This window comes from Corvus hawaiiensis, chromosome 7, assembly GCF_020740725.1.
Source record: "Corvus hawaiiensis isolate bCorHaw1 chromosome 7, bCorHaw1.pri.cur, whole genome shotgun sequence".
Lineage (NCBI taxonomy): Eukaryota > Metazoa > Chordata > Aves > Passeriformes > Corvidae > Corvus > Corvus hawaiiensis.
Genome location: NC_063219.1, coordinates 30914036 through 30926568, shown reverse-complemented (window position 1 = coordinate 30926568; position 12533 = coordinate 30914036). Strand labels below are relative to the sequence as shown.

Here is a 12533-nt window from a genome sequence, read left to right as displayed (position 1 = left end):
ACTACAAACTAACAGTGTAAGAAAAATATTCCTGACCTGCTTGTCCCAACTTGCCTGAGGTTGTTCTATTTGGATGGTAGAAGCCACAGCTGATTTTCCTTTAAATGCCATTTCTCTTTCTTTAGAGTAAGTTGTTACCTGTTTTGGTTTGTTTGTTTGTTTGTTTAATGGAAGAGTATTCAGATTATTTTCCTGAGATGTTCTGCAGCAAATTGCAAGTTCTTTCATCACCTCTCCCCCATCCAGTACCCAACACAAACAGCGTTGAAGGCAAGCTAAAAGAAAAATTTAAAAACTGGCATACACTATTTGTTACTTAGAGAGAAAATTTTCTCTGCTTGGCCAATCTGGGGGAATTGCACTGGAATTAAAATAAAATTCAATGTCAGTATTGTAAAGGCTTATATTTATTTGGGCCAAATTACTGCATTAACTGTATTTTCCACTTCCCTTTTATTCTAAGGTAAAAAGAACGCAGAGGAGTTCTTACCAGGCAATGTTTAAGATGGCAAAGCTTTCTGATTTACAATACCAGATCTAAGACAAGCATAAAAGAATCTGTAAAGCTGCTATTGAAACTTATGGTGGGTATAAATAACAAGGGCACATATAACAGGCAGCCTGCTGTGCAGAGAATTGAAAAAAAAAAGTAGTTTTAAAGCTATTTTTATCAGCTGGTGGAATGACTGGCTAGAAAACAACCCTTCTTCTTTTTTCAGTGTGGAGAACCTCTGCCTGCTTTCATTCTTTGGTGTCCATATAGCAGCAGCCAGGATATGTTGAGGATGTTAGCTCTCTGACAGGCAGGATTTCTGCTGATATCTTGTACAGAAATGCTGCTCCTGGGAATGCCAGTGAGTGATTGCCAGTCTAGCATCGAAAACTCTGGAAATCCCCCTTCTGCTTGGTACCATCAGACATTGCCAAAAGCTGGATTTCCACGCGTTGGAATTTCCAGTCACCACAAGACAGAAAACCCTCTTGTCTTTCTGTGAGAAGGACAAGTACATGATGTCATGGAGCACTTTTTAATTCCTATGTTCAGGCAATCTCTTGGTATGTAACAGTTCCACATTACATGATAGTTCCATGAGTACTTTGAGTTGTCAAGAGCCAACAGTCCTGCCAAATCCTTTTGTTGCTTTTTCTGTCTCTCCCAGGTGCCTACTCCTTCCTCCTGCTTCCCCTGTGCCAACAGAAATGTTTGTGCAGCCTCACAGTGAATCTGATCCGCAAGTGGAGCCAGGTTAAAATTAACTTAGTGGTCAAAAAAGGCTTTGTTTTAGCCCAGATCAGTTCCTTGGTTTGCCTTAGCTCTCCTGTCAGTATTGCTCAGATTTCACCGCTAAAGCCTCAAGCTGTGTGGCTGTTGCATCACCTGTACCACTGTGCTGTCTCCTGGTCTGGGTGATCCCACTTGCTGTGGTAGATCCTGGCTGCTCAGGTAGGCACAGGACACATTCCTGATACTCAGGGAGGTTAAGCCTCCCGGTGTGAGACAAAATCACTACTTCCAGCTGGCTGACAATCTTCTGCTCAGCTGGGAGAAGCACCAGCCCCCGGTGCTGCTGAGCCAAGGCCTCTCTGTTGTGCCTGCATGTCCTGTGTTATGATGGCAATCAGAAGCTCATGGGAGAGGGATGAGTATTTTTGCATTTTTACATGCAGAAAGGCACATCTTTGGAATAATGAAAGGCTGCAGCAGATTGAACATTGCAGAACATGTCGAGCTCACAAGTGAAGGCTGTGTCCCAGCAGTTGTCCTGTGGAGCAGCACTGTGTGTGCACAGCACAACCACAGCAGATCTGTCTGAACAGATGTGCAATGGCCATGAGGGTTACAGGGTGTAAAGCCTGAACTACCTTCCCCAGCCAGCCATGCACAAAGCTTTTTTCAATAAGGTTTTTCACAGGTCAGATTGGCACCGAGAGCACCCCGATTCCTTCACACCGCATGAAGCCTAATTTGACTTTTGTAGTCAGTGAAAGGAAAAATGTTCTTATTCCACTGAGTAGGAGTCCTGCAGAGTTAATAAGTTCTTTAGTGCTTTTCTGAAGAGCGTCATTTGGTTCTTAAAGCCAGAATCTGTTCTCTGGTACCTAAATGCAATTCCCATACATTTCCAAAGAAATTGGATATATGTTTCTTGGCAAAATGCAGCTATTAACTTAAAATCCTGAAAATACATGAAATCTACAGAGAAAATAAAGAGCTGGGTACAGTCTGGAAAAAGTAAAATTGAAATGCACAAAGACCTAAAAATACCTTTTAGAAGTGTATCTTGAGTTCAAATATTTCAGTGTTCCTCCCTAGTCTAGGAAATAGAAAAGTGCCCTTGAAAAATGAACACTGGGTGCTTCTGTTGAACTTGTAATCTTTTTGGTTTGCAAAAGCAAGGGGCAATGAAACCCTGTAGTCTGGCATCAGGCACTTTAATGTTATCAGAGAGAAAAATGGAACCTTAGGTTCACTTCATGAAAACCAGAGTCACCAACACTCATGAGCTGCAAATTGTCTTGCTAAGGAGAAGAAGCCAGCGCTGCTTTATCAGTTAAGTGTTGGATGGTGTAAGACTACTGTTTTTATTGGAAGGCACACCTTTAGGGAGGCTGGAGGCCATCCCAATCTTTCCTGCAATATGCAGGCAAGCTATCTCTAAGCTGTGTAAAATTTAATTTGTATTTTGCAAACTCTGGAAAGAAAAAAACCAACTTATATGTCTGCATTGCAATTCTGCAGAATCAATGAATGTTCAATGCATTTATGAAGAATATATGATACAAATACAAAATAGCACCTTCTAAGAAATGCTTAGGACATCCAAGGCCAAGAATGGCTTAACTTCTGTTATCCTGTTCTAGATTGTGAGAGACTTATTTAAACATATTTAAGGAAAATACAGTCAAATATGGACTCTGCCTTAAAGAAAAGTACAGTTCTGGAGCAAAAGACAATATTTTTATGAAGAAATAATATTCTTTATGAGACCAGCTAATATGAACGGAAAAAGATACACTGGCATTTTTGTAGATGACCTCCTGTTCTAGACTTTTAGACCATCATAGTGGCAATAACATTAACTCTACTTTCTAAAATTTGGGATTAATCTGAACTAAGCAAATTTGACATTGTTTCAGGCTCTTTTGCAAAATGTGTAACCTGGGAATAAGTGCTCTGACAAAATGCTTGCGTAAATGACAGGAAAATCAGGCATCTTGTGTCAAGATCAATAAATCAAATCTGTGCAGTGTGCTGAAGCAGATACACAGAAACATAATTTCTATTACTAGAAATACATTATTTAATAGACATGTGCTTTGCACCATAGTTTGCCTATCTCCTGCTCAGACCAGTCAGGGAAATGTGATTTTTTGCAGAACTAGTTCACTTCAAAACATGCTTGTAAAATATTTGTTTAAGATTAGCCATGAAAGGACCAGCCCAGCAGTATACAGGCCTTGCAGGGTATAAATACCACATTTAGGATTAGTCCCTTTAGCTGTCTGGAAGCTGAAAGAGTGGGGAGGCAACATTTTGGGGAAGCCAAAATCATCAGATATTAGTATTTGTCTTACTGCAACTCTTGCAAGGACCAGTAGTTATAGATTCAATCTTTGTGATGGTGCTATTAGAAGGTACATCCACAGTTTAACATTAAGTTAGTGGGAATGTCAGGCCTGAACCTAGAATCAGCAGTTTACTTTTCCTTCAGGCTTAAACTTCTAAAAGTTCAGGGAAAAGGATCAGGAAGTAAGTTACAGAATATTGAACAAAGCAGAAAACCCTGAGGAACGCCAATGGGTGGTGGTGCACTGAAGCTGGTTACACAGCAAAAAGCCCAGGCAAACAACTCCCATCCCACTCTTCACCGCACAGTCCTACATGGATTATGGTTCAATGTCCATCTGTGAAAATGCTAAATTTAGTCTGTCCTCAGAGGAAACACAAGACACAAGTCATGCACATGCTCCAGCTGATCTTTGAGGATGACCTTCCTGTCAGCTCCATGGGCCAAGCGCTACAGAACAACCCCCCCTCCTCACCACACTACTGTATTTCAAGACTCACGACCAAATACAGAGCAAACAGACTTTACTCAAGGAGCTATTTTTATACCCTTCCTCTGGGTGCTTGTTTTTCACTGGTGGGGCAGAGGCGTGGGGATGCTCTGGCTGCTGGCTTTGGGTCAGAGCTAGTGTAAAACCTCGTGGCACAAACTGAGCTGCCTGCTTGCTCCGGTGTCTCTGCACTGCACTGAGGCACCGCAGCTCCCAGGAGGAGAAGAAACAGAAGGCATCTGTAAGGTTCCTTTGCAGCTAATAAATGAAATATTCGGCCCATTTTCAGCAGGTGCTGGCCCTGGATAACTGTGCAGAGTGCTTTGGATAATCCCTGACCTGCTCTCTTGACCCTGAGTACCACAGCAGGAGAGCTGAGTCCTTTCTCAGTACAACAACCACTGCTCAGACTCTGTGAGCACCATTTGTACAGTCCCTTCAAAGCCCTCTCTCCCTGCTCTGATCCTGCTAACACAAGGGAAGGCTGAGCTCTGCCATTCTATGAACAGACACCTGCTGGGATCACTGGAGACCTGGGGACTGGCTTAGAGTCAGGAAGATGCCTCTGGTCTTCCCCAGGCCGTATGGGATGCTGCATAACCCCACATTACTCTAGGAAACTACCTCACTTAATTAATTACAAGTCTAGTATTTACTCAGTAGAACTGTCTTTGGTCTTTGTGATTTCCCAACAGCTGGGACATCAATATGTGAGCAATAAAAATTAAAGAGTCCTTTTCCAGCATGTGTTTGAAGACAAGTTGGGAAAAAAAAGACTGATGCAGTCTTGTTTGACTAGGTATGAATAGCTGAAGTCCTCTCAGATTGTCCCCTCTTAGAGGGCTTGTGGGGCCAGGAGAGGGCTGTGGCCACCCACTCAGCCATCACCTGAGCAGCCAAGGGCCAGCTGGAACCTCCCCTTCATGAGCTGCAGCTGAGCAGGGAGGTTCTCACTTCTATGCAGGATAGCAAAAGGGGTATATCTGGGTTGGCTTAACCTGGCCATGGAATGCATGGGCTGACCCCAGGAAAGCGGGCTGGGAAGGCAGACAGGAGAACCAGGAGCGCATGGGGAATTTATGACCCTGGTCTTCTCCAGGGGCTGTGGAAGGAACTGCAGTCCTGAGCCTGACACAGAGAGGGATACCACTACTGAGTTTCTCCACATTTTCCTTGCCAGACCAGGTGCTGAACTCTTTGGTTTTCTTGGTGAATCTCAGCAGTCCACAGCATTTCAAATTCCCTCAAATTTTCTTTTCCAGTGATAAAACCAACATAGACACTGTACAGTGAAATTTGGGGTTAAGCTAACAGCAACTAGGTGGATAAATTTTACCCCCTGTCAGAAGGGAAAGCAAAGACAAAGCAAACAAGAAAATTTGCAGGCCTTCTCTCTTTTAAACAAAGAATCCTGTGTTTAAAATAATAAAAATCCACTGTACAAAAGCAAAGCAACTTCCCCCAAAATAGCCTTTCCTGTTTTATCAAAGCATTCATCAAAATTGTCCTTCTCCACAAAAATAAAGTTCCAGGTAGAGTACTGGAGGCCTTTTGTTTTGACTAGATAACTGAAGCTGAAGCAATAAAGAGACTTTATAATAATAACAATAAGTGGCTTTACTGGTACCTGGTATGTCCTAAACAAATCCCCATGGCTGAATGTAGGTGTTAATAGCTAGTGATGCCATACTGAAAATAAAAAATAATGAAACAGAAATACCACATCAGTGAAACAGGGCTGTTCATAAGCCATGGGAGTGTGGCTCCAACAGCCTGCACACTATCTGCACCTTGAGAGCATGGCTCCCACAGCCTGCATACGAGCTGTGCCTGTGACTTGTAGTGGAGGACACATATCTCACAAGGATTTTTCAGTATAGTTTTGTTTTCTTGATGTACCCATCAGGTAAGATCCCTGGTAGAGCTGCAGGCATAGTGATATGAATCCCCCTACACAGGTACGGCTCATCCTCTCAGCCTTGACTTGGCCCACCTCTTAGACACAATGAAAATCAGATTGCATCACCCATATTGCTAAATATTTGTTTATTTTTTATTCTTTTGGAGATAACTGAGCCCAGGAGGAGGTATAAGCTTAGATAACACTAAGGACGGATACTTTATGGGTGTCTGAGTTCTTCTACAGGGCGGCTGTGAAGTAGGAGAAAGCACAGAAGTGTGGGATCAAAATACAGCAGTAGGGAGGGGAGTCAGGCATCACCAGCTCTCCAGCACTGCGGCAGACACTGCCCACTGAGGTAGAAGGGAGCGAGATGATGGGGAGAACTGTGAAGGGTCATCAAAGTGAAGGCAGACAGACATTGTTTGATGAGAGAGAGGAGGGAGACTCAGTAGAGAAAAAACAAGGAAAAGGGTGACCTGACTGAAATAGCAAAGTGGTTTTGAATTCTTTCATCTTTATTTTCCCATTCCTTTCACAGCTGCATGGAGTCACACTTGGATTCTGGGGCAGAGGAGCAGCCCTGAGCTGGGCTGTGGCAGGCCTTGGTGCCAGCCCACAGAGCTGCCATGTCCCACCACGCTGGTGACTGACTTGTTCCAGCTGCTCTATTGCAACTGAAAAGGGGTGAAAATGAACATTTCCTGATGGGATTTTAATATGTAAGCCACGTCTTGAACTTTTAACAAGAATGCCATGAGGCCCTTAATGCCAGCAGAAGGGGTCTACATGACCTCTCTTGAAAGACAGTCTGTACTACAAAATTTTGACTCTGAACACCCTTGTTGGATAAGTATTAGGAACAGAAGTGAGAGTTTGTTTTTTAATTTAAATATTGCATATTTATATTGACAATGGGAGCCTGAACACTGTTTGTTTAATAGAAACCCCATGACCAGCTTATGTACCAGTTAAATCAACCGTGTTACCTAATGAAATGTTTCCTTTAGTTCAGAGCCTTACAAGCATTTTAATCGACCGCTCTTCATTAAGACTTTCAAAAACAAAAACAATTTCTCAGCCTCCACAAGGACAAATGAAGGTTTAATGCAGCACACTAAAACTTCTGAATCGTCCTCACACGGCTCCCCTGGGACATCAGGAATCATTACCATCAAATACGTTTGCAACAGAGATTGTTTAAAACACAACCGAGAGAGCGCGTGAGCCAGGGCAGATCGCAATTTTAAGCTCAACAGGAACAGGGATATAACAAAAGCAGCCTAGACTCTTTTCCCTCACTAAAACCCAAGATGTTCTTAAAAAACAGAGATGTGGGAAGAAACAATTATGCTTTTCCCTACACAGAGGATTCTTCTGAGTTCAGGAACTGGAGGAAAGAGTCTTTCAAACACGGCAAGAGCTGGATTAGCCTCACCAGCTTTGCACACTAATGCATTAAATGACCTGCTCTTTCTCCCGTGGAGAAGTTACCAAAATGCAGGTCTCAGTGTGACTTCTTTTTCATTGATACCGCTCTTCTCACCAGCCTTGTTAAATCCTTATTCTGTTCCCTGCTGTCCCATTCCAGCCTGCCATGGCACCTACCAGCCCCAGGCTCTCTTAGGCTGCGGGCGACTCCTGAACACGTGAGCTGTGACTGGCGCCGCACCAAAGCTCTCATCCCTCCTGCCCAAAGTCTGGCACTCTGCCAGTGACACACCAGGACAAAGTGACCCATCTGGGAAGTGCAGGCAAGATGGGCACTCTGCTAACATACACCTTGGAAGATCTCTTCTGCTGGAAGAGAGCCAGCTGCTTCTCACTTTGTTCTGGTATAAGGACCCACCACTGCCACCAAAGCCCTGCTGTTAAGTGGCCTTCAGCCTGCACAGTAAGATGTTTGCACAGCATCTTTAAAAAATATATTCCTCATCTCCTCCAGAGATATGCACCAGACACAAGTATCCTGTGGGCAGGATCTGGTTTGGGGCCCTGAACGGGACCTTCCTCTCTCGTATCGTCAATCCAAAACAAATGCCATGAAACCCTAGCTTTTTTTATAATGCCCTCTTTTTCTTTTTGTGATGGAGGTTGCTTAAAATTACTGCAAGAACTAGCCTTTGTTACTCTTTGAATTACTCCGTGTGTTCAGTGTTACAAGAAAAACACTGTGTAAAGGGTCATAAGACAAAGACTTTTAAGATCAAGATTTCATCTAATTGTTTCATGGGCCAAATTAAAATTTGGAATCTCTCAGTCAAAGTTAACAGGTTGACAGGAATATGCTTGGTGCAGTGTGCTTAATGAATATTGGCTAGGTCATTAAGTTACTTTCTATCCAAGTGGATTTCTCTCTCAATTTCAAATTTATAGCTTAATACCTTAGAGCTCAATTATATGGTAAAAGAGACAGAAATAAAAGTCACAGCTTTTCTGTAATTAGTCATGTAGGATAGTTCAAACAGAGCTTCATTTCTGGTACCAGAGATCTTTCTTTTTCCTTCCTAGGAATGCTAGTCAGAAAAGAAAACATCCTGCAAATTCTGGAGTCCAGTAACAGAGACTGCAGACAAGTTCCTTTTTCTCAATCATCTGTATATCACTTGCAAAAGGTTAATCCCAGAAACCTGTTTGCCTTTTTACAGAGGGTAATTGCAAACACTGTCAGCTCATCAGAAAGGAAGGACAGGCAGGAGGATACTTGAGCTCTGAGCTGTAGTCAGGTCTTGAAAAAATCAAATGTGTATCCTCCAAAGGAACACAGCCAGGAGTCAGACAGAAGGCTGTGAGACCAGTCCTTAAAGTCTCTGCACTCTTACTGATCAACAAGAGAGATCTGTACAGATATTTCATTACAAAAGGTAGGAAATATTCTCTTCTGGGTTTGTTCTGTTAGATTCACACCACATCTTTCCCTTTGCAATATTTTATGTTAATTCACCACCTATTTTCAAAGGAATAGTGTAAAAGAGTGAGGAAGAGCCAGACACAGCACATGTTCAGTTGTGAAGTTTGGTTTTGCATTTCCAGTGACTTTCAGTTACTGTTCAGAAAGGCTTGATGAGGACTTGCACTGATGCTTTACAAAATGTTCTGGTGGTCCCACCAAATCTTTCAAGCCTTCATCTGTTCAGGTGTTGGTTGACAACATTACTTTCTTTACTTTTTCACTTTAAGGACAATAGGTAGCTTCTGTGAGCCATGATTTACATTTATACTCCACCATTACTTACAATAGGACCAAACAGTAATTTGCAGTTTCCCTCTATGCAGATGTAACTATGTTTTGATACTTGGCAAAACTCTGTACGTTTCTAAAATAGATGCCAAATTCTATTATTAGAAATGTTAAGTTTTGAGTATAGGTACTTTCTGTTCTTGAAATTACAGTGCTTGTAAAAGCAAAGAATTATGTGCCTTGGTAATTGCAAGCAAAATCCAGCTATTAACCTGCTTTTCTGCAACTGTGTATGTTTACATACTTGAAGCAGACCAGGAACATCATTAATGTTGATGTAAGATGTGCCAGCCTTTGTTCTGGGTTGTAGAGAGGGCAAGAAATTGCGGAAGCCTGGACCAAGGGATTCTGCACATGACCTGTGCCTAAAGCTACTGGAAGTAGAGAAGGGCACAACTCTGAATAGTCAGAAACCATTTGTCAGGCTAATCTTTCCAGCACTTCATGAGACCAGCAGGCTCTTTCAGCAGCTACTGCATTTTCCCCTTTAAACTTACTCTTCTTTCTTTATTCCCAGCATCTGTTCATTCAGTTTAAACAATTTCCTGTTTTCCTAATAGAGGGAGAACTGATTAGACACAGAGCCTATTTGCTGTACTCTGGCCAAAATTGTGGATTGGGTGGTTATTTTTACTATTTCTAGCTGCACTTCTGGAGATCCCATTAATTCTGAGGCTCCCTGATACAGCTTTGGTATGTGCAGGAAGAAAACTGAGGCCAAGGGGAAACAGATATAAAGGAAATAAAGGCCATGAATACGTGGCTGGAGCCAGCCAGCCCCAAACTCACTCAGCACTTGCTCAGAGATGCTGGGCCAAGAGGCAGCTCCTGCCCAGGAGCAGTGGCAGCATGTTAAGTGAGAAAACCTTCCCACAGGCAGGCAGAGTGTGCCAGCAAAGCCTCGGTGCTCTGCTGACACAGCCTGGTGGCTCCCAGCTCCCAGCGGGCTCTGGTCCGCCAGCCACAGCCCAGCACTGCGCCCATCCTGCCCTACCCGCAGTGCAATTGTGCCCTGAAACTCAGTCAATCATTCCAAAAGCAGGGTCCCCATGTGCCCTGCTAGCCTCCAGCCCCTGCACCACCATGTCTTCATCCTCAGGATTTCCTGCCTCCCTTTTCACAGCCTACTCTTGCAACATTTAGTTTTGTTTCATTTAAGAAAAAGCTCTACAACCTGACACTCTCAAATGCAGTTTGAGCGGTGTCTCACAGTGCCCTTGAGCGGAGACACAAGCCCAGCTGCTGGACCATGCACACAGCAGACATGTCCCCAGCTTCCTGTGAGTCATGCCAGGCAGTGACTGCTCTTACCCAGACCAGGCTGATTTTCAGCTTCACCTTTCTGTTAGTTCACAGATAACTTGCATGTAAGGAACTGCAACATTTCTCAGCTGAGGGCCAGGACAGGCTCTCGTGGCAGCAGCAGCAGGGCAGGGCCCCAGGAATGCAGCAGGAAGAAAAGGTGGCAGCAGGTCTAAGAAGTGCATGAGGAGTTTGGAGTTCACACTGCAGAGAGAGCTGACAGCTGAGGGGATCAAATCTGAGAGAAGCTGAGCTCTCCTCCCCTGGGTTTGGATCAGATCCTCTTGAAGGGAAACTCTGATAGCAGACTCTGGCCCTATGGCACTGCTCTGTCCTGGGCGTGTGTCCTGCCCCCAGCCTCTGCAGTGGGAGTGTAGGCAGGGAGTGAGCACAAACTACAGCTCAGTTTCAGTGCTTTTTCTCCAAACAAACAAAACCACCAAGCCTAATTTGCTCAAGCAACAATGGATGAAATTCTATTTCTCTTAATGCTGAGTGGAAAAAGAATTTAAAAAGACAGTTCAGGTTGCTGGCTTCCAGTTGGGAGTGGGATGATAGGAGCCTCCCTGGACCTTACTTGCATTGCGGATGGCCAGAAGTAGGGCCATAGCCAAAAGGAGAACTGTTCTGGCCACACTGAGCTGAACCAATCCTGGTCTATCAGTCTGGAGCGTCTCCTAAGCCTGGGTGCATGGATGCTGTAAGTGGGACACACATTGCTTAGAACAGAACATCAACTAAAGAGGCCACAGACACCACAGAGACGAACAATATTTCACCATCCGTTGTGAGTGAAGCCCAAGCTCTCAGGATAATACCAGCAACGTGTTTTGTTCCACATTGATTGTAAAGGATTCTTTCCCCATTGTACTGTGCCATTACACACAATGTCTCCAGTTCACAAGGTAGTAGAGTTTACCAGTACTCACTGGTGGCCTCTTTGCAATTACAGACAGGATATACTAAAAGAACATGAACCAGTGTGCACTTTGGCAGTCATAAAATAACATATCCATAATTTGGGGCACCCTGGGTGTATAGACAGCATGGCTTTCCCTCCTTCTAGGCCTTTAGGCACTGAAAACAGTTCCCCTGTTGTTTAAAGGTCTTATTTTTATCCAGAATCTCAAGACAATGATTACCACATAGCAAAAGACGCACATGTACAAACATTGATTCATGGACATGGAGTCAGGCTGTGCTGTGCCCATGCACAGGGACCTGGGAACAAAACTCACCAAGGACTGAACAGCCTTTTACCCACCGACTGCAGGAGCAGCCCAAGCAGCTTTGCACTTACATGATACAAATGGGAAAACCCGAAACAGCCTTAAACCAGCTGAACTGTTGCCTACCTTTTCCTGAAGGGAAGAAGCAATCCATCTCCACACTGCTGCGGGAGTGGGAAATGCAGAGAGCGCTGCTGGGGACCAGACCCTCCTGAGGTGGGCTCCGCTCTGTGGTCCGGACCAAACACCAGCCTGGCCTCTCACTCGGCCTCTCCAGCAGCTCCACTGTCTGCCCCACCTGAATGCTCAGCTCGCTGCTGTGGCCCGCTGTAAAGTCCTGGAGCACCACAGTTAGTTCACACCCTCCAGACAACTGCCCAGGTTCAACAGGAAAAAAAAAAAAAGAAAAAAAAAAAAAAAGAAAAGGAATAGATGTTAGCGAGGGTAGGATGAAAGCAATCATCTTTGCATCATATTTACACTGGCAAAGACAGGATTTGTGTTCCTTAGAAGCCAAGTTAATAATTTGTTTTCTCAAAGTTCAACATGTTGTAGTCCTGGTTTCCTTTACTTCTTATTGATTTTGCTGGGCTGAAGTGAGACACCAAAGCTACCCACCCAGTAACCTTTTGAATGCTAGCTGTGGGGGAGTTTTTGAGTTGTGAATTTTCTAGCTGTGAGTGTCCATCAGAAACCCTGGGGGTTTTTTGTTGCTTTAATTTCTGGGGTCACTTTCTAGACTGGCAATAGCCCAGGCTGCCTCAGTGCTGTGCCTCATGGTGGGACAAATTCCAGCTCATCC

At 44.0% G+C, this 12533-nt stretch overlaps 1 protein-coding gene across 12 annotated transcripts in view; it reads right to left on the bottom strand.

The window, feature by feature from the left end:
• Positions 1–12533, bottom strand: part of KALRN (kalirin RhoGEF kinase) — a 484760-nt gene that overhangs the window by 85395 nt on the left and 386832 nt on the right. For all 12 annotated transcript variants that reach the window (XM_048309150.1, XM_048309144.1, XM_048309140.1 and 9 more), the window contains one exon: positions 11858–12104. In XM_048309150.1, coding sequence (XP_048165107.1) covers positions 11858–12104 — 247 coding nt within the window. The remainder of the gene's footprint in view (positions 1–11857; positions 12105–12533) is intronic.